This window comes from Dromiciops gliroides, chromosome 1 (genome assembly GCF_019393635.1).
Source record: "Dromiciops gliroides isolate mDroGli1 chromosome 1, mDroGli1.pri, whole genome shotgun sequence".
NCBI lineage: Eukaryota > Metazoa > Chordata > Mammalia > Microbiotheria > Microbiotheriidae > Dromiciops > Dromiciops gliroides.
This window is the reverse complement of record NC_057861.1, coordinates 696,379,157-696,401,652: the sequence shown is the minus strand read 5'-3', so window position 1 is coordinate 696,401,652 and position 22,496 is coordinate 696,379,157. Positions and strand designations below refer to the sequence as shown.

Below are 22,496 nucleotides of genomic sequence, written 5' to 3'. Positions count from 1 at the left end.
TCTCAAGTGTCTAGTATGAAACCCATTCAAACCAATCAGTGCAAAATCACAACCCAGGTATGAGATATCACAGTGGGATATTCTAAAATCAGACAAGATGATGATATCTTCTTAAAGCAAGCCGATAGACCTTTTAAAGAAGTTGATATACCCTCCACATCCCCATTCCCCTCTAATGCCAGTTTGGAAAAAAAAAAAAAAAGCAAAACAATTCACACAAACTGGCAATGGTTACCTTTTTTGTTATTATCCACAGGATTTTTGTTTACTCTTGGACTTAAGTCCAAGCCATGGCAAGGGGGAAGAAGGGGGGAGGTCCCAAACTTGAAACACTGGTGAAGGGGGTAGACTGTAGAAAATGGTTGTATATTAGGGAAATGTCAGAGGGGAACAATGTTATCCTCTTCTGTCCCTATTTGTTTCCTCACCAACTTCATAATTATCATGCTAGAAATTCCCCATAGGGTTCATGTGGGACTCCCCAAAGGACCTCTGAAGCTTTCTTGGACCCTCTTCCAATGACATGACTCAAGGGATACTATGATACAACTAGTACTGCTCTATGAAAAAATGCAGCTTGAGCAGCTAATTCTTAGATAGCTCTAGCAGTACTTACTTGAGTTGGTACACACATAATACATTTTTCCTATTACACTGTATGCTCCATGTAGGCAGACACCATATAGTATCTAAAATTTGTATATTTCCCAATGTATGACTCAGTGTTCTTTGCACAGAGTGGGACATTTAGTATGTGTCCAGTGAGTGAAATGCACTGTCCAGTTTTTTCCTTATTAAGTTATAGCTGTGACTAAGTTGGTAATCAACATGGGCCAGAAACAGAAATCATTCTATCTTCTCATTTGAATCCATTAATCAATCATTTATTAAGGGGCCCACTTGTAAGGCACTGTGTTGTGCACTGGGGATACAAAGGTGAATGATGACAAGCCCTGACTTCAGTTGAAAGTCTTACCCATTTACACAGTTGTGTTGCTTCCAGTTTCCTTTATTCCATGGCTATTTAGTAGCTGATGTATCTAGCACTCCTTTCCCATAATGGAAACAAGTCCTAGATCAAAGATGGTTCAAGGAATTCACATAGATCTCACGGTTATTACTATGAAATGATACTGTCAGAAAAAAAATTCTTGCTTTAAATTGGGCACGAGTTCAAAATTAATGCTTAGGGAGATGAAATCACATGTGAACAGTGAACATTCTGCAAACAACAAACATCTTAGACATACACAGGAATAAACCTAGAGTACCTGAAAGAGTTGTTGCTTCTGGCCAATCTAAATCTGAACATATTAGGGGGAACACCAAGAAATTATTTAACATTTAAAACCACGTTTATGCAAAAAATGGCACATTCATTTAAAAGCAGAGTAGTATGGGGGATTTTGCTTTCTTTCCTACCAGTGAATGGAGCTGGATTTAGGAAAAGCAAACCTTCTCTTTAGGGAGGTGACATCAGGTATCTGTCAAAGGATGTCAGATCTAGTTTCTTTTTTGGGGGGTCTGGGTGGGGACGGGAGGGTGGATGGAAGAAGACAATGTGGGAGACGCACCCGTAAGCCAACAGAGGAATTAGGCACCTGAACCCCCCCTTTTTAAAGCATAGAATGCCATTACAATTCTTCATATATACTATTATTGAGCCATGAGGCTTGAAAGTCCTGAGGCAGACACACACAGCTAGACACAGTAACATGCAGACAAAAGCTACAGGACAGCTGACATAAGTCTTGCTTGCAGAGAAAAGCAGAGGCCATGTGCATGTCCTCACTGTCCACACTCGAACACGCAGGTAATACAGTAAGTGGCGTCATTTCCAACACCTCCACGTGTGCGAGACATCCACATGACAAAGTGTTAAGACAGATCAATTAAAAGAAAAAAACAACTGGATAAAATCTAGTTAGGAAGCAAACAAGTGATTTTTCTTTTGTGGCATATAAAACCAGCTTCATTACTTTATCGTCACACACAGATGAGAAAACCGCTCTGGACAAAGATAGACAAATTCACAGTGAAGGTCACAGACATTCAAATGCTCTTCTCCTAGGGAGCTCCCCCGGCCCCAATTCCATCCACCCTTTGAGCCCTCAACGTCAGACTTAGGCTATTCTAACACCTTTCTAGCTAGTATTGCTGTCTTTAGACTTGCTCCTTTATAACCAATCCCACTTTGCCAGATAATCTTTTGAAGACAGTAATTATATGTCTTTTTTTTGCTTAGTGCTTCAATGGTTCTCTGTTTCCTAAAGGACGATGTTGGAATTGAAGGCCCTATATAAAACCTAACTCCCGAAGACCTGAGCTCTCTGATCCAGTCATGTTAGTGCCCCTTGCTATACAGTGAATGCTGTTTGCTTAATATCTTGCCTCTGCTCATTTATTCATGCTGTGCATCCTTTCTAAATTACTCTCCACATTTTCTGCCTACCCAAATACTCTCAAGTGCAGTCTCTTCTGTCACTGAAGGCTATCTTTCACTCCCTGACTTCAGTGCTTGGGCAGAGGAATAGGCACTGGACAGGTATTCAAGAAACGTGTAGTGGTAAATAAACCTCTATGTGTCCTGGAGTTAATAGTTCATAATAGGGGCAGCTAGGTGGCGCAGTGGATAGAGCACTGGCCCTGGAGTCAGGAGTACCTGAGTTCAAATCCGGCCTCAGACACTTAACACACACTTACCAGCTGTGTGACCCTGGGCAAGTCACTTAACCCCAAATGCCTCACTAAAAAAAAAAAGTTCATAATAAATCCTATTCTTTAAATGTGAACATTTTAAGATATATTAAGAAAGGCAGTGCTGGGGTAGAGGCAGCATATCATACCACCAGAGACCCCCAACCTTCTTTGTGTCATGGATCTCTTTGGCAATATGGTAAAACCTATAGGCCTGCATAAAATAAACGGTATTATAAAGGAAACCAATGATATTGAAATGTAGCTATAAAAATATTTAATAAACAAGCTTATGTACCTTAGGTTAAGAAACCCTACTAGAAGAGATAGTAGGCTGGCTTTTGAGTCAGGAAAATCTTGTTTCAAGACGTATTGGCTGTGTGGCCCCTGGGCAAAGCATTTAGAGGTCTAGACAGCTCCTAGTGCTCTATTCAATTTTCCAAGGCTCTATGTTGGGGAGAAGGTGCTGGCTTGTGCCAATAGAGTGAATTTCCTCATTTTGGAGTTCCTTAACCCAGTGAAAACACCAGTCCGCGACCCTATTTAGCACTGCCCAGTGCAGAAAAGGATCAGCCCAGGAGTCAGGAAGCCCTGGGTTCAAGCCACCCTTGAACGTGCTAGCTCTGTGATCATAGGTAAGCCACTTATTCTCTATGTAACCTCTGAGCCTTACCTTCCCTTGAGCAGTCCTCCTTTATAAAATGACCCCTAGGATTGTTGTGAAGACCAAGGGTTGAAACTGATGGTAAGTACTTTTAATGACAATGATAACAATAAAACCCACTAGAGGAAAGTTGACCAAGAAAAGGGAAGCTTAACAGCAAGGCACCTTGGTATCTGGATGGGCTGACGAGGGGGACACGACCCCCAGCACTGTCTTTCTACTGAAGAAAAACTGAAAAATTCCTTTTGGCTTGTTCCTGCGCTTTATAGTACTGTAACCAGTAGCCAGCAGAGGGAGCTCCAGTTGAGGTTTTCCAAGTTACTTTCCATTCAATTAATCTAATAACAAATAGACTCCATTCTCTTCCATTACAAAGCCCACCACTCTTCCAACCCTCTTTTGCCCTCTTTTTGAAAACAGCACAGAACACTTAACTTTAATGTTTTCCTATAAGGAACTGAAAACAGACAAGGAAGGCCTGCACACCTTACCGCAAAATGGTGCTTCCATAAACTAGTCAAAAGCAGACAGGCAGGGCTATGGTGGCAAGGGGACTGAATTTAAAGTCAAAAGGAACTGGGTTCAATAGCTCTACTACATATTACTTGGGCGGGCTTGGGGAAAAGAAATCACTTCTCTGTGGCTTCCTAATTTGTTAGATAAGAAGATTGGATGAGGTAATCACAAGGTGTCTTCCAACTTTTTTTTTTTTTAGTGAGGCAATTGGGGTTAAGTGACTTGCCCAGGGTCACACAGCTGGTAAGTGTGTGTTAAGTGTCTGAGGCCGGATTTGAACTCAGGTACTCCTGACTCCAGGGCCGGTGCTCTATCCACTGCGCCACCTAGCTGCCCCTATGTCTTCCAACTTTTAACTTCCACTTCTTAGGTTCTTAGTATCATTCTTTTTAGAGACAGAAGGAACATGAGGGATGATCTAGTCCAATTCCTTCATTTTACAGATGAGGAAACTGAGGCCAGAGAGGTTAAGCGATTTCCCTAAGGTCACACAGGTAATAAATCAAATCCAGTTCCTTTTACTCTAAATTAGAGATGCCAAATTTTTTTTAATATAATGGATTCCTTCTTCAGAAAAAAAAAATGCATACAATAAAATACATAGCATTACAAAGGAAGTCAATTATGTTGAAATATTAACCAAAAATACTAACCAAACAACAACATTCAAACTATACAATAAGAACCCCTACTTTAAAGTTCAGTCCCCTTTCCTACACGGCATTGTTGTAATATCCCTATGTTTGAGCAGCAGAAACAGGATTTGAACCTAAATCCTTTGACTACAAGTTCAGTTCTCTTTTCACTGTCTATCGTTGCTTAGTCCTTTTTCAGTTATTGTTTTAATCATGTCCAACCCTTTTGTGACCCCATTTGGGGTTTTCTTGGCAAAGATATTAGAGTGGTTTGCTGTTTCCTTCTCTAGCTCATGTTACAAATGAGGAAACTGAGGCCAATAGGGTTAAGTGACTTCCCAGGATCACACAGCTAGTGTCTGAGGATGGATTTGAACTCAGGTCTTCCTAACTCCAGGCCTGGCGCTCTATCCACTGTGCCACCTAGCTGCCTTCTTTTCACTGTACGATGCTGTTTCCTGGGGGCAATACATTTTCCTTCCCTGCATCTGTTTTCTCTCTTTTTTTTTTGTTGGCGGGGCAATGGGGGTTAAGTGACTTGCCCAGGGTCACACAGCTAGTAAGTGTCAAGTGTCTGAGGCCACATTTGAACTCAGGTACTCCTGAATCCAGGGCCGGTGCTTTATCCACTGCGCCACCTAGCCGCCCCATTCTCATTTTCATCTAAGGATTCTTTTTACCTTCCCATATGGAATACCACTAAGCTAGGTCTAGTGTTAAAGGGCTGGTCTTGATAGCTGTGTGACCTTGGGCAAGTCGCTTAACCCCAATTGCCTCGCCAAAAAAAAAAAAAAAAAAGCTGGAGAAAGAAATGGCAAATCATTCCAGTATCTTTGCCAAGAAAACCCCAAACGAGGACATGAAGAGTCAAACAAGACCGAAACAAGTGAACAACAGGAAATTATACTTCTGCTGTCTACTTTCTTACCTCCATCATTTGAATTAAAAGGCATTTAATACCAAATGGACTCGAGTTCTAATGTCACGGATGCCTAGGACACACTTGCTTCTCTAGAGGCTCAGACAACAAGCACCTATGATTCCCAGGTGGCATTACTAAGACAATGGGAGAGTAGAACTAACAACTCACATTTATGTAATACTCTATGATTTATAAAAGACTTTCTTTATAACCATTCTGTGAAGTAAAGAGGACAAGTATCATGCTCCCCCATTTTAGAGATGGGGCAAATCAAGGTTCCCAATTTATAGATGAGGAAAACTGAGGTTCAGAGAAGATAAGGGAAAGGAAATAAGCAACTAACTAGTGTTTACTATGTGCCACTGTGCTAAGCGTTGTTTGTTTTTTGTTTTTTTTAAACAAATATGATCTCATTTGATCCTCAACACTGCGAGGGAGGTGCTATTTACTACTATGTCCATTTTACAATTGAGGAACCTGAGAGGTTAAGTAATTTGCCCAAGGTCACAGAGTGAATAAGTATCCCAGACTGGATTTGAATTCAGATCCTTCTGATCACAGGCCAGTGCCTTATCCACCGCACAATCAGCTTGCCCAGTCTTATAGCTGCCACCCGAATTGTGATTTGAAGCTATCTAACATTTTTTTTTAAATGAAAAAACACTGAGCTTGGAGGGAGAGTTCTGGATTCTATTCCCAGCTCTATTATTAACTTGCTTTGTGAACACAAGCAAGCTTCCTCATCTGTCAGTTTACACCTCTGAAAAAGAAAAGGGTTAGACAAGACCAAGTTCCTTCTAGCTTTGACAATCTATGTGACTATGACTTAAGTAAACCTGCCTCAGAAAACAAATCGGGTGGTAACACTTGAAAATTCATGGCATTCATATTATGGCAAGTTAAAGCTTAGGGGACTTCTCCCCCAAGGGCACATTTAGGGTGAATGAACTAGAACCACAAACATTAGGGCTAGACTTTAGAGATATTTACTCCAAAATTTTGCGCTCAGATAAAGAAATTGTAGTGCTTCCATTTAAAAAGTTGATTAAAAAAATTGATGATGAATTTAATTTCCAACTAAGACAATGAAGGTTGGCTTGACTTAAAATTCTTTCTTCTTTCTCATTACTTGTTCTCTTTGACCCAAATGTCCTACTTCTCCTAAATCCTTACCGACTTATTGAAATCTGTAGTGTACATACCAAACAGGATCTCCCAGTTCAGCTTGGGAACCCCAAAGGTTTATTTCACTAACTTGTTGTTCGAGTCTGTTAATACAACGAAATGGTCTATCTATGATCTCAGAAAACACAAGTTGTTTTTGTGTTGACTCTCTGTTACCAAGTTTACCAAATCTTTCTTAAACACTCTTGATATCTTAAGAGCCCTTTATATAGAAAGTTGGGCAAATAAATCATCAACTGTAAAAAGAGGGGTTCATATATACCCAGCAATGGTCCAAATAAAATCCTTATCTTTGAGGAGCATTAGTATAGATTTAGTAAAGCTGCATTACTTTATTTAATCTGAAGGGAAGAGGCAGTTGGACTTAATAAAAACCATGAGTAACGGGATGTCTTTATAAAATTTTATTTTATTTCTTTCTACCATAGTCAGAAGGCTGGTGGTAGGAGGGGGATTCCAAGATAACATGTAAAGACCCAACCCTCAATGATTTGTAGTTAGTAGGGGAGTGATTGCCAACTTACGAAAGCTTTTACGTCAATAAGCAAAGGCCTGACCCACTGTACCTATAAGTTTGCCAACTTTTTCTCTTCTAGCCTTTTTGTGAGGAGGAATAACAATTTCCTGATGCCCTGAAAACGTGAGGCTAAGGAGATGTCATAGTAGCAAAATTCTGGAATGCAACAGGAAAAGGGCTCAGGGATCTAGCAGATCAAGAACAGCAGCAGGTGCTTAATAAATGCTTACTGATCAGAGATCCCAATCTACTGACTGGGCACCTCCTAACATAGTGGAGATTTCAATTTCAGCTGTAGGTATTAATGATGGCTAACTCCATGTCAGTGAGATAAAGTGGCATCTAGGCAAGGCACAAGAAGATCTGAATTCAAATCTACCCTTAGACACTTACAAGCCAAATGACATCTGGGCAAATGATTTAACTTCTATATGCCTCAATTTCCTCATCTAAAAAAAATGGGCTAATGATAGCACTTATATCCCAGGGTTGTTGTGAGAATAAAATGGGAGTGTTTGTAAAGCACTTTGATGCCTTAAGCCACTACATAAATGCTAGCTAACCCAGTGAGATTTTTATGAAAGATATGGATGGCTTTTGATTTATCAGGATTAGCAAGAGGTAGAGGTAAATCAAAAATTATGTTTAGCTTTTATATGCCTTGGACTTTTGTGCAATAGATTTTACCTTGTTATATTCTGCCTACGCTACTGATAAAATGAGTTACATCCAATAAGGCTGCCATTTCCTGATCCTGCATACTAGCCAACACTGGATTGGGGAAAGTGGCCTATCTTAGGTAACCAGGAAATGAAATTCCCCACAGAAAATCCACTAGGTGGAGATGCCATCCATAAATAATAGAGTCATTAATTATATAATTGTATTGATATACATCTAAATTCTGGGAATAAATCCCCTGAAGTGTTATTTACTCTCACTATTCAAAGTTATAATTATGTAAAATATAGTCTTTTTTCCCAACTCAATGGAAACGAATTGTGCAAATTCACATAATGCAACATACTTAAAGGGATTCATTATTCACACTGGCAGTGTTAATATACTACAATGTACCATACTATTTAGATATAGGCAGTATGAACAAAGAGGAAGAAGTTACATGTGTGTGTATGTATAAACACACACAATGAAAAAAAATACAAATACCAAATACAAGAAATACAAATTATAGGCCATATTCAAGTTTTATATGAGCCAGATTTGAGAGAAAAAGTCCATCCTATACACAAACCAAGATGGTATTTTAAAACACAAAGAACCATATATTTGTGCCCACTGCTATAAATACATTTATCTGCAATAAGGAATAGTTCTGGATCATAGAGTTTAAACCAGGAATGGGCCTCAGGTCATCTTGTCTAAGCTCCTTCTGATGAGTATATTTACTATTAAATTATTGGTCAGGTCATAATTTTATGGTTTTTTTGGTTTTATTTGGCCTAAAGGTCCTGCAGGACTCACAAGTTCAAAGTCATCTTTAAAATGAAGATAATTATCAAAGCAAAACCATTTTGAAGTTAGAATACAATAGGCTAGGCCATCCTAAAATGAGGGTGTTGGACCAGAGTTCTAAGTCTGTGAACCCAGATGACAATTTGTCGCAATTATTTTATAATGGCAGGTGTCCAGAAAAGCTCTCACTTTAATTTCTGAAGTGACTATTGACAATCCATACATCCAGGAAATAACACACACATGGAAATTATGTGTGTGTGTCTATATATAGAGAGAGGTAGAGATATAAAACATATAACCTATATACACATATACAGCTATATGTAAATATATACACACATATATTTGTATTGTGTATATATGTATGTATGTCTCTCTCTCTCTCTCTCTCTCTGCACCAGGCATTCAGTAACATGACTTTTTCTGGCTTTGTTCTTGTATGGACACCAGCCAAAAATGACCAGAGATTAAAGGGGGATGTGCCAACAGCACTGTGGGAAGATGCCCTTCCAGTTCACTGGGACCTCATTGCCTAAGGAAGTTGGGCACTATCTGCTTCAGCTTATGATGGAGCAGGTATGGTGTGGGAGTAGACTACTATGGGAATAATCTATCTAAGCTCAGAAAAAGAAAACTGGCCAGGTGGTGTACTCTACCAACCTCACTTCTAATTATCTCGTACCACCTGGAAAAATGTCCAAAATAGGAATCTTGGCAGGGCATAATGTTTTAATTGAAATTCCCTCCCTATTCTCTTCCCTGCCCCTCCCCACTCCAAGGCTATCACCCATTTTTATTCTCTGTACTTAAAATCCACTCTCCAAAGGGATGAGAAAGTGGGGGTTTGGTTATGTCCAAATCTGAATACCTCATGGCATATTTTTCAGCCCACAGTGCATGAGCCCAAACAGTCTGCCATCTAATCTAACTAAGTGAGTCTCTCTATATTTCACACTTCAGACTAAGCAAAAGCTTAATCACCACTCCGGGGAATAAGAAAAACTGAACACCGTAACTGCTATTTGGCTTCTAGACAGAGGGAGGGAAGCAGGAAGTGAAAGGAAGAAAGAAAGAAGGGGAGAAAGAGAGAAGAGTATGGTGGAAAGGGAATTAGATATACAGACTATGGTTAGCTAAAGTCCCTACGCGGACACTCACTAGCTATGTGACCAGGGATATCAAGATGGAAATGGGGGCAGCTAGGTGGCACAGTGGATAGAGCACCGGCCCTGGAGTCAGGAGGACCTGAGTTCAAATCCGGCCTCAGACATTCAGAAACAGAATTGAAAATGCCACCACCACTCAATAATTCTAATCATCATCATCACCTCGGATATCCCCTCCTGAAATCTGGAGAAAGGAAAAAAGTCCCCCAGTTCATTCTTCTATCACCAATACTTTAGATACCTCAGCTCACTACATAAGAAAAGAAAAATTCAAAAAACAGATACTTAAACTTACCAAAATCTTTCCCAGCATCACAGCCCACGGCTAATCCACAGTAATGGCATAGATATAACTTAGAACCTTTGAAAAGAGGTTTGGATAAGAAAAGCAAAAAAGCTAGGAAAAAACCAGACAATTATAGCCAGAAAAAACCCCACAACTTAGGAGAGAGTTGAAAAGGCTAGAAATATGATGTTATGTATCTATTGTAATTTTGCAAGGCATTAAAGACAAAAGAAAAAAAGGAGGCATTTTCCAATTGGCAGGTTTAGTAGTATCAGAAAGAAGGAAAGAAATCTCTTTTCTTTGACCACCTTCATCTGTCTTAAACAAAGCTTTCCCCCCTAATAATGAATACCTAATGAGCTGGAAGGTTCAGCAAATCTCTAAGGTCCTTTTTTTGAGCTTTTGGTCAACAAATTTTTTTTTTTTTAGTGAGGCAATTGGGGTTAAGTGACTTGCCCAGGGTCACACAGCTAGTAAGTGGTAAGTGTCTGAGGCCGGATTTGAACTCAGGTACTCCTGACTCCAGGGCCGGTGCTCTCTCCACTGCACCATCTAGCTGCCCCCCAACAATTTTTTAAAAAGGACAATTACCTTATTTTAATAATCTGTAATCACAATAGAGAACATTAAAGACTTTATGATAGCTCTTTCTTCAGACAAGGAGGACAATCTTAGGCAAACCTGCCTATCATATTCATATGATTAGCCAGAAGGAGCTTTTTCTTGTTGGGAAGAAATAGAAGCTTGCCACCCCATTACTGTAAAAGGGAGAGAAACAAGACCCAGATATTGTGGATGTAGTTTCCAAGTCATATGGACACTTCTTAAGGCAGGAAACAGGAGAGAAAAAAATAGCGACATCTACCACCCCTAGGTAGTTTGGGAGACAACTCATGCTGAATTATCAGAAGCTCCATGAAATGTGTGTATGTAACACTGTTGATGAGGGAAATTTGTGCCAACAGAACCTGGTCCAGCACTGTTCAAGCTGGTAGCCTACTTTACTGCTAGAGTTAAAGTAGGGATCCTTGGTTTATTGAAGGCAGCTGTTGGCACTGGGCTTGGAGTCAAGAAGCCCTGAGTTCAAATCGAACCACAGACACTAGCTGTGTGACCCTAGGCAAGTCACTTAACCTTTGTCTGTACATCTCAAGTGTAAAATAGGGATCTTAGTACCTACTTCCCAAGACTGTTGTGAGGATCAAATGAGATATTTGCCATATAGTAGGAGCTATATAAATACATATTCCTTCTTTTCCTTTCCCTCCCCCACCCTTTGAATAAGGTGACCTCTACTGACCAAGTGGATGAATCAAAAGTATCTGAGTCCGGGCAGCTAGGTGGCACAGTGGATAGAGCACTGGCCCTGGATTCAGGAGGACCTGAGTTCAAATCCAGCCTCAGAAACTTAACACTTACTAGCTGTGTGACCCTGGGCAAGTCACTTAACCCCAATTGCCTCATCCCTCAAAAAAATAAATAAAATAAACCTGTTATACAAAAGTATCTGAGTCCTACTTCTATCCAAAGACATAAATAAAAGGTTAACTGGCCAGGCAATCTCCTCCATCCCACCCCTGTCATTGGCTGCTATCCAAACAGAATGACTGGTATGAAAAGGAATCTTGAAGTATCAATTATTCAAAAACCAAAGAAAGGTTTTCAGATAAACTGTTATAGTTTACTCAGAAGGGCTGCTTTATAAAGTAGGTCAGGACCTTCAGCCATTCATCCCATTTTGCTTCCTAGTGAGCACATTTTGTTCAAATATTTGCAAGATGAAGTGTTTGCTGAAGCATGTGGAGCGCAGCAGGAGTAACAGTTGAAATACACAGATGCTCTTGGCCCCCAAGTCCTGGAAGTACCACGTCCACTTAGTACCAAGTAGAACCACTGTAGTCCTTGAGTTTGAAAGAAAACCTGAAGGGTATCCATACAGACATTGCTTCATCATTACAAGGAAGACAACAGTCAGTCAGAACCTTCCCCAGCTTAACTAATGGAGAGGAAGCATTTCAAACAGTCACTACTAATTTATTCACTCAAAGTCTTTTTTTTTTTTTTTTTGAAGGGCAATGAGGGTTAAGTGACTTCCCCAGGGTCACAGAGCTAGTAAGTGTCAATTGCCTGAGGCCGGATTTGAACTCAGGTCCTCCTGAATCTAGGGCTGGTACTTTATCCACTGCAACACCTAGCTGCTCCATCACTACTAATTTAAAAAATTAGTCATTTGTTTATGACATGGAAAGAAAACTGACAAAAAATGCAAATACACCTGGGGGGAGGGTGTGTGTGTCTAAATTTCTAACAGCTAAGCAACATGACCAAATGACAGAATTCTTCCATGCTGGAGGTGTTAGACTTTGGTTCTAATGCCATATCTACCAAACTATCTGTGTGGCTTTGGGCATCCCATTTAATTTCTCTCATCCTCAATTTAAAGTCTCTTGGGGGGCTTTTGGCCAACATTATAATCCATAATTATGAGAGATAACATTAAGGACCCTGCTGTAGTTCTTTCTTCAGGAAAGGCACCAGGAGATGATAACCTTTGGCAACACCTCAGTGCCCAGAAGAACAAAGCACTACTTAATCTAGGTCTTGAAGGATGATGTCATGCACGGGATGGTATTTTCAAAAGTATGATGCAACATGGAAACGTAAGGTATAATCAATTCTCCAGTTTGTAAAATTCTCAAACTTCTTAAATTTAATTATTAAAATTTTTAGATCCTTAAATTTAAAATTCTTAAAATAATTTTTGCTTAAGTTACCTATTTACGAACTGAACCTCAAAATACTTCAAGAGCTTTAGGGTCACATCCAATACAGGATTAACACTATGCTGTAGGTCTATAGGCTAGATTTTTCATCCATTCATTTTTAAATCCATTAAACAACAAACAACAACCCAAATTCCACTGATGTCATACAAAATGCTGCTCTCTGCATTTTCCAGGACAGGTTCTGAAATGTCTGAGCCTATGAGAGGCCTGGTTTGCTTTCCACTATGTAATTCAGAGTAAGCCAAGCAAATCTCAAGAAAGGGGACCACCACACCCTTATTGGCAAAAGCTGAGAAGATGTTAAAGTCTTTCATCTTCACTTCAAATTTCAGGGAACAATTTTAGACACCTGACCTTGGAATGAGAGCAGTCTTGCTAACGCTTGAATTCATTCCCATTTGCCTCTGCGGCTGATATTCCTTGTGTCCATTTTTATTGCATCTTTTTGAAATTCCCAGATGCTCCTGATTCCTTTTTCTGATCTTCTAACCCGTGAGGATGGGGAAGGAAGAATGATGTTGCAGGAACAATCTGAAGTTGATACCATTCTGTTCTTTGATGAAGCACCCCTTGCTGATGGCTATTTCAATATTAAAGTTGGTGTTTTTAAAAATAAAGATGATTTACATAATTTGGGGGGGGGTTCTTTGGGTTTGTTTTCTGTCGAGGGTCATACATGGGGGAAATTACTACTAATTTTATGTATTAATATTTTATTTTTAAAGAAAGCCTCCCCAACAGGCCAGAGCATTCCACAAAGGCGTCCTATCTTCCCTGAACATTTTCATTTCCCTCCCTTCCCAACACTCACCCCACAGTCTAGCCAGGCCAGCCTCTTTGCTTTTCCTTCCTTCTCCTCATGTTCATTTTCACCTCGACTTTGCAAATGCTGTTCTCCTCTATCTGAAGTATCTTCCTCTGCCTATCCAAGTCTTAATTTTACAAATCCTTAAATGCCAAGTAAATAAAAGGTATTTCCAAGGAACTGGGAACATAAAGAGAAATACCAAATGGGCCCTATGCCTACAGTCTGATACAGGATGAATACACCTCATCCATGTAGTCTTCCCAGATGACTCTAGTTCTCAGTAATTTTCTTTTCTGAAATCTTACAAAACCTTTATACTCAGTCACATAATATAGCATCTTTGCTACATGCAACATGATCATATTATTCCTAAACATATACAATTTGAGCTTACTCCTTAACATCCAAATAAGTGATCAATTTTATAAGGTAAAAAGAACAAGCATCTTTTTTTTTCTTTTACATCCTGCATATTTTACTTAGGAGCAAGCAAAGAATAGGTCTCTTAATTAAAAGATTTATTGACATGGGAGCACCTGACATACAGAATAGTTGGTGATTTCCTCATTGGGCAGTGAAAGTTTCTCAGACTGTGGGACCACAATCCTACAGACCCACTAGCAGGATCAATTAAAAATGAGAAGTTTGGAATAAACATGATGTATACTTAAGGGAGTTTAGTTTCTGGGCTCCTATCAAGAGATACAGAATCTTAGTGTTGGAAAAAAAGCATAGGAATCATGCAACCCAACACCGTACCTTATACAGGAACCTCCTCTCTGATTTACCTCAGAGAGCACCTCTGATTTTTCTCCAACAGCTATGAGAATGATTGAACAAGACATGAATCCAGGTAGATCTGGCATGCACATGCACATGGAAGAAGAAATAGACACTCCTTTAATGTAAACCACTAGTGGACTCAGGATTAGTCAAAGCCCTCCCCAGGACCAATCATGGCCAAGCCTCACCTCTCTGTTCCTCAGTGTTACCATTTGTAAATTGAGGACAATAAACCCTGCCTCTAGACCTTATACAAATGTTAGTAACAACAAAAGCAAACATTTATATAGCGGTTTGCAAAGCATTTTACCTATGTTATCTCACTTGATCCTCACAACAACCCTTCAAAGTAGGTGTAATTAGTACCCCGTTTTAAAGATGAGGAAATTGGGGTGGACAGAAGTTAAGTCATTTGCCCTGGGTCATACACCTAGTAAATGACTGAGGCAATATTTGCATCCAGATTTTCCGGATACTGTATCCATTGCGCCACCTAGCTGCCTGAAATATTCGGTTAAGTGTATTGATTACCTTAAGCCTAAAGTGCTACAAATATAGTACATATTATTATTAATTTAGTCAGGAACATGAGAGAAAGCAAAGACAAACTAGTAGACCAGCAAGTTAGTGAATATCACATTCTCACCTGAACATGAGAAAGCTCATCACTATGGTCAACATCAGTTAACACATGAACTTATCCAAATTTGCAAATTATCAATGCCTCTGTTTCCCCCCTCTCCTGTCCCACTCCCCCCCCCAGTCTGATTTCTTGTCTAATAAAGAAAGGGTAAAAGAAAAAACAGGGAAAACAAATAATTGATTCTACTAAAACTTAAGTTGATTTCCTCTTTTTAGATGTTTCTCCTAACTTATTAATAGTTGATTAGCTCCATCATTAAAGAAAAATATTCCAGGAATTTAGAAGCATGTGAAATAGCCAACATATCCTGAAGGTAATCTAATCATAAACTTCCCTTAGCCCAAATCTTCCAGCTATTTGAAATATTTCACCAGCTAACTATCTGTCCGGGATTGACATCTTTCATGCAGAAATGGTAAGGAGAGCAAGTCTGAGATATTTTGCATTTTCAAATGCGATGTCACCAAAATACAATGAATGTCAACAATTGGTTGATGCTCCATTTTTTGGAATCCAACTTTCCCTCTGAGGCCTGTTGCAAAATCAAAACTAAAACACTTGCCCAGTATGGAAAGTAATTGCTTTTGTTGGGGAGAGAGGGAGGGGAAGATAAAAAAGGTTCCCCTCATTTAAAAAATTCCTAGGGTCACTTATACCCCTTTATCTCTGCTTTCTAGAACCCATAAAACACAAACGAAAGAAAATACATGGCTAGTCCAGACAAAATTCTACCCAAAGTTCGTCAACATCCTGAGTTAGGGAACAGTAGTCACTGAACTAGAATTAAGTTGGGAGTTTTGAAAGTTCTTTTAAGAGAAGTTTTTATCTAGAAAAGAGTTGGAGCATATCTGAGTGGTCCTTGTGCCTTTGATCTGTCTCACCTCGATAATGATGAACAATGCAGAACTCTAATGGGGAAGGGAAATCTGGTGTTGATGGGAATGGACACTTTACTCTAACAAGAATTTCTATTTGAGAACATTAGCTAAGTATTATGTGCAAGTGGCCTCTTGTACCTGACCAGTACAATATATCTTTATTGTACAAGGAAAAATTCACATGCCCCCAACCAGCATAAATGCCCAATAAAAAAAAGCTTATTTTTACTTTTAAAAAAAGCCCAAACCCAGTGACTTTGGATTCAATGGCCAATTGTTCTTGAAGCTAAAAATAAAATGCACATTGTCAAAGGACTGAAACAGGTGCAAAGTGATTTGAAATGGAAGTTATTGGATACTAAGGATACATTTCAAAATATCTGAAGAAAATCGGAATAGAATTTTTATTTCGTAGAACTTTGATGAACTGCTAATTGACTTCATCTCTGAGGTCACATGAGGTTATATAAGAAAATACAACATGTTAAGTGCTCCAGCTAGATATTTTGAGAAGAGGAGGGGGAAGGAGGAATGTGTTCCCTTTAGAGGAGTAGCCGTATCATTTGATTGAAAATTTTAATTTTGGGGGAGAGGGAAGAGAAGGGAAAGGAAAGGAGGAGGAAAAGGGGTAGTTGGGAGATCAGGTACTTTAAGACCCAGGTAGAAAACTACTGCCTAGGAAAATGAATTGGGAAGTACTAGCTGGAGCACTGTTCTAACAGCATTTCCACATGCAGGGAGCCGGGGAAAACGGTAGAGATATAGATATATATATATATATAAAAACAGTACTGTATGTTGTTTTAATACAGTCCTTTTACAGACATTATACCCTTCAGTGACCTTCTAGAATTGTATCGGCTTGCTACATGCATGTCTTCATAGTCCAAACATGTGTGAAAGAGACCATGCGTCTACAGAAGGTTGGGTTTTTCTTTTTGTTGTCGCTGGAACTGGGGACAGCAGACATGTATATTTGCCACATTGCAACTGAAAAAATTACTTCCAACATAAAAAAAAAAAAAATCCACAAAATACAGAGAGCCTTGGTATGTCTGAGATACGACAGTTTACCACAAGGCTAGGAGTTGGGGATGAGATCTTCCACACATGCTTTTGGTACCCGGGCATGAGCCAAAGGTGGTGCACAAAAGCTTTCTGTGAGAAACAAAAAGTAATGACTGGTTGATGATGATTGTTTTTTTTTTAAAGGAAAGAAAAGGAAAAAAAGGGGAGGGGGGAATGTGTGTGTGTGTATGTGTTTTAACCAAAAAAAGATGATTTTGATGAGAAGGGTATGAGTGGGGGGGCGGGGGGGGGGGGGGGAAGAAGGCATCCTGCCAAACATATCCAAGATACTGACGAGCTCAGAAAAGGGAAAAGGGGAAAGAAAGAGATGGGGAGTGATAAAATACAAAAAGAACCAATACAAACAGATGGACAAAGACACAGGTCCACTGAGGAATCTGGTACGAGGTTTGCTACTAGATTTATAGGTCACTCTCTCAGACGTTTGGTGGTAAACCGTCCATCCTGCAAATGAATATAAAGGGAAGAAAACAAAGAGACACTTATAAAGTACAAATAGCTGTGATTCGATGTCCTATACCATCAGTCAAATCAGCTCTTGTTAGTTAACCATCCACAGCTCCATTTTAGCCTAGCCAAGGAGGAGTCAGTAAATCAACCATATATGCAAAAAAGGATGTAACAGCAACAGAAGAGAAGACAAAACTCTCGAGAGATTAGGCCAAAGAGGGGCAGCATTAGCTTTGGCACTTTGATAGTAAATTGCCATGAGAGTTTTCAACATATATGGTGAGATAAGAGAGCCGGGAATCTAAGGAGCTGGGTACCGCTAAAGGTTAGCCCACTTCAGGATTATGATACGGCCACTATTAGAGCAACTGCAGTGATTTAAAAGTAAAAAAGTAAAAAAATAAAAAAAATAAATCCCCATTTCAATATCAGACAAGAAGCTAACCCACCCAGCATTGGAGACTTGTGCCCTCCCCATCCATAGTATTTCTACCGCAGGAGGACTTGGGAGTTTAAGCATCACTCACAGGAGTTCTAGGCTCCACTTGTTGGGGTGGTTGTAAGTAAAATGATCCGGAACCAGAGGAAGAAACACAGAATGGAGAGGTAGCACGCCTTCCCTCTGCTAAACCTCTGTGGTCTCAGACAAGCCAACTCAGTAGGAAGCCAGTATCCCCGCTAGACCACTTATGGAGAACAACAAAGCCCACCCCTCCAATAAGGATTCTATTCTAATTAAGCTCCTCTGTCAGCATGATGCAAAGCCTGAATTTTCGAGGGGAGGGAGAAAGTCATTCATGTTCTCCTCTGGGTTAGCAGGAGGCTGCCCAGCAATACCACTGACGTCCTCATTTCCTAGTGCATGCTGGAAAAGTGTCAAGCTGCAAATCACCTTGGCCTTGAGCTCCACCTCCTTCACTGGCTAACCCGGAGCAGATGTCAGAAGACAGGGAGGCTTTGACAGAGCAGGGCTGCTGTGTCTGTACTGCCTTTCCGAACGTGCCTGAAGCTGAGGAAGTGACTGTGTTGGTACCAGGCCGCGCTTTAGCGGTGTCTTTAGAGGGAGAACCTCTGCAGTCTGACAAGTTACCTAGGGCGGGGAAGAAAGTTGCAAAAGGGACCATGAGAGAGCTACAGCAGGGGGGAGCAGACACTTGGCTCAACAGGATGGTGCGTGGGCCTCACCTGAAGGTCCTTAGCCCAGGTTTTGAAACCCCGGGACGAAGGGGTTGAGGTTCTTCACCTAGGGTCACATGCCTTACCTGTGTGACTCTAGGTGAGACCCTCGACCCCTCTGTGCCTGAGGTTCTGCATGTATCATAATGGAGATATACCCACCGTACCACCGGCCATGTAGCAGTGTTATGAGGAGAAAGTGTGTGTGTGGGGGAAATTCTTAACGTGAAAATGCATTATTAACTTACATTACGGCAATAAGAAAGTGAGGTGCTATTAACCACTAGGCTAGGAAATCTCACTACTAGATGATGGATGTCTAAGCACAGATTGCTTATCCCTATCATTAGTCTTTTGTTAGATGGACCATAATTTGCAATGCAAATGAATCCATTCCAAGGGAAATGTGTAACAGAGGCAAGAGGGATATTAAAGCTAAAACAGAGCTTTCCTTGCAGGTGCTTTGAAATCTTCCTGGATTTACACCTGCCACATTCCCCACACAGACCATACACCTTCCTGAAGGCCCCTTGCTACTGAACATAATCCTGATTACAGCCAGACTGGTCAGCAGTAGCAACCATCAGGAGAAATTCCTCTCCTACCGTCCCCCTTAGGGCCAAACACCAATTGTAACTCCAAACTGTTTTGTTTCTCTCTCTCTTTCTTAATCCAGTTCCACCTATATGGCAAGTGTTATTGTTAGACAAGAAAAAGGAAAAACAAAGCAAAACCACCACCAAATTCAGTTCATGTGACAAATGGGGACAGTATTTCAGCTGCTAATCACTTCAAAAAAACCAAAACAAAACCACTGATCAGAGGAAACTAAACTCCAATCACAGATCAGAATATTTAGGTCAAGGATCAGTCTTCTTAACATCACATCATCAAATCATTAAAATGGAACCCCCTGTAAGTAGGAATTATTCATTCTTTTTATTTATATCCCTAGCACCTAGCACAGTGCCTGGAACATAGTAGGTGCTTAAATGCTCATCGAATAATTAACTCAAGGGTCTATCTAAAGCAATTATAGGGAAACAGCAACATCCGATTTCCTCCCTACTAGATCCAGGCTCGGATAACCAAACTTTGGTCCCTTCCCACCTCAGTAAGCCCACCCACTTCCCCCCCCTCCTCCCCCCAGTTTGGATCAGAATTTGCAACAAAGAAATGTGTCTATTTGTAATCTGGGGCTGCTTCGGTGGTCTGAGAGAATCTGGATCTCCCCTCTACTTGTTCCTAACCTATTCCTACACTCTTCTTTAATGAAAAGGAAAAACAAAAAACAAAAACCAATTAAAAGTAATCTTAAAGAGAATTTTCCACTCTCCTGTCACAGGACACAATGGAGAATGCAATATCCTTGGCCTAGTTCACAGGCAAAGAATATGGAGGGAGAGGCAAGCTAAGGACACGCCACACTCTTCTCTCCCCCACTGTAAATGCCCACCAGAACACCATTAAGCTCTCAAGTTCTTCATGATATGAAACTATTTGCCTACTTGTATTGGATGCCACACTCTTTAGTTGCTGCACCAGAGGATTTAACAGCTTCCCAGCTTTTAATTTATTTTTGCTTGTCCTCCTCCTCCGGCCACTGGGGGGAGCAGTATGAAAGAACCCCACGTTAGGAGGTAAAGGTTTCCCCAAACGCAGGTACAAAGCTTCTATTTCGTTCTTCTGCTGAGTTTGCAGCTCTGAGATCTCTTTCAGGTGCCTGATGTGAAAAATAAGGGAGAAGAGAAAGAAGGAAAGATTAAGTTTTCCTGTCTAACTGGACATCTCGAGAACACAGCAATTTTGTTTAAATAGACAAACCAAAAAAAAGGTGCCAGGTCTCCTCCTTGTTCTCCCCTCAACCAGTCAACACACTATTATTACACATATCACATCTTCCAGGTTCAATTACGGAAAATTAATAAAATTGTGCCTGAAAGCAAGCTTCAGTTACAATTAAAAAACCCGGTAGCAACTATAATCAAGAGAATTCTTAAGGGTTTTTTTTTCCCCCATTAAGAATTGATCTTCGTTTTTTTGTTGCAACTATCAAATCAGAAATGCATTATCATGGGAACTCTTGGTGATAATTTAACATATTTAACATTGTCAATGACCAATTCAGACCTGTTGTTTGGTTGTTTCAGATGTCTCTGACTCTTTGTGACCCCATTTGGGGTTTTCTTGGCAAAGATACTGGAATGGTTTGCCATATCCTTCTCCAGCTCATTTTACAGATGAGGAACTGAGGCAAACAGGGTTTAGTGACTTGCCCAAGGTCAAAAAACTAGTAAATCTCTGAGACCAGATTTGAACTCAGGAAGATGAGTCTTCCTGATTTCAGGCCTGGCATTCTATCCACTGTACCACCTAGCGGCTGCCACTTTGGATTATCTTTTTTTTTTTTTAAAGCAACTCATTTTGTTCAGTTTGCAATTAAAATAAATGGGATTCATACTGCAGGACTCTGTCCCAATACATTCAAATCTACCAATGATTAGATGCAGAGCGAAATGGGATATTTCCATCTCCTTGAAAACGGAGACAAAACATATACTAGAAGCTGGCACTGTGGAGCTGGATTCACAATGCTATCACTTATTAGCTGAGTCTATGCAAGTCACTTAAGACTCAATGTCTATAAGGCAGTTCTATACAACTCCAAAACTACAAATCTATTTAAGCAGAGACAATTGTCTCCCTCCCCAAGCCTTACCCCCAAATAACATATCCTTCTGTATTCCCTATACCTCTACTGGTCTGGTTAAATAAATTTGGCCAAGGGAAGCTAGGTGGTACAGTGGATAAAGCACTGGCCCTGGATTCAGGAGGGCCTGAGTTCAAATCCGGCCTCAGACACTTGACATTTACTAGCTGTGTGACCCTGGGCAAGTCACTTAACCCTCAATGCCTGGCCCCCAAAACCCCAAAACAAAACAAATAAAATGAATTCCCAAAAGAACATCAGAAATTCTAATTTCAAAGCAAGTGAAAAAATAAATTTGGCCAAATGAAGAGGTGAGTTTACGTTTATATATTAAGGCAACCTGGTAAAATAAATCAAGCTTATAATCTGAGAAACAAAAACAACGCCCCCCCCCCCGCCCCCCCCCCCCAAAAGACCACACCAAACCAAAACAAAAGTCAAGGACTAAGAAGTGAGATGCCATTTATTTCAGTTTATCTATACTAAGTATCCAACACCTGCTCTGCTTTGCATGAATTTCATAGACTACAAGGAGACAAGAGATTAATAAAAAATTAATAAAAACATTTTGAAAACTTAAAATATTGTAGAAATTGGTTACTATTAAAAATGGTAACTAGGTCCTAAATTGTGGTTACTGAATGTCAGGTTACTGGCATCCCAGCCAACACCAGTATGAGGAAGAAGATGACTTGGGGTTACTTTGTAGGTTACTAGATTCTGTGTGCCTTCCTACTAAGCTGCTGATGTCCGGATTCCTTCCCTGCCCAATTCTTTCCAGGATTTATAGAAGTTTTATAAACAACAATGCCAGGAAAGCATTACACTAAAAACAGACAGACTCCGTATTACACCACACCTTGACATGCCTGCAGATCAAAGTTCAAGGATCTTGGATCCACCACTCTATAATCAATGCTAAGAAAAAGAATCGTGTAAATGAAGAGCTAAAGGAGCTCCCAGGCTAGCATCTTTTTAACTTACTACTTAAAATAAAAAATGCCAGTTTGGTTTGTCGTCTGACTGCTAGCGTGGTCTCTTGTGAAAATGTAAACCTTGGTTCTGATCCTGGTCATTCTATTATTAATTATTGTGCATATCATGAA

At 40.1% G+C, this 22,496-nt stretch overlaps 1 protein-coding gene across 12 annotated transcripts in view; it reads right to left on the bottom strand.

Annotated features, from left to right (window-relative positions):
* Nucleotides 1–22,496, bottom strand: part of WNK2 (WNK lysine deficient protein kinase 2) — a 306,726-nt gene that overhangs the window by 87,154 nt on the left and 197,076 nt on the right. For 9 of the 12 annotated variants that reach the window (XM_043978028.1, XM_043978026.1, XM_043978030.1 and 6 more), the window contains 3 exons: nucleotides 20,189–20,403; nucleotides 18,397–18,594; nucleotides 17,400–17,498 (listed from right to left, as the gene is read on the bottom strand). In XM_043978028.1, the coding sequence (XP_043833963.1) occupies nucleotides 17,400–17,498; nucleotides 18,397–18,594; nucleotides 20,189–20,403 (512 nt within the window). The remainder of the gene's footprint in view (nucleotides 1–17,399; nucleotides 17,499–18,396; nucleotides 18,595–20,188; nucleotides 20,404–22,496) is intronic. The other 3 variants (XM_043978032.1, XM_043978034.1, XM_043978025.1) reach the window with 2 other exon arrangements.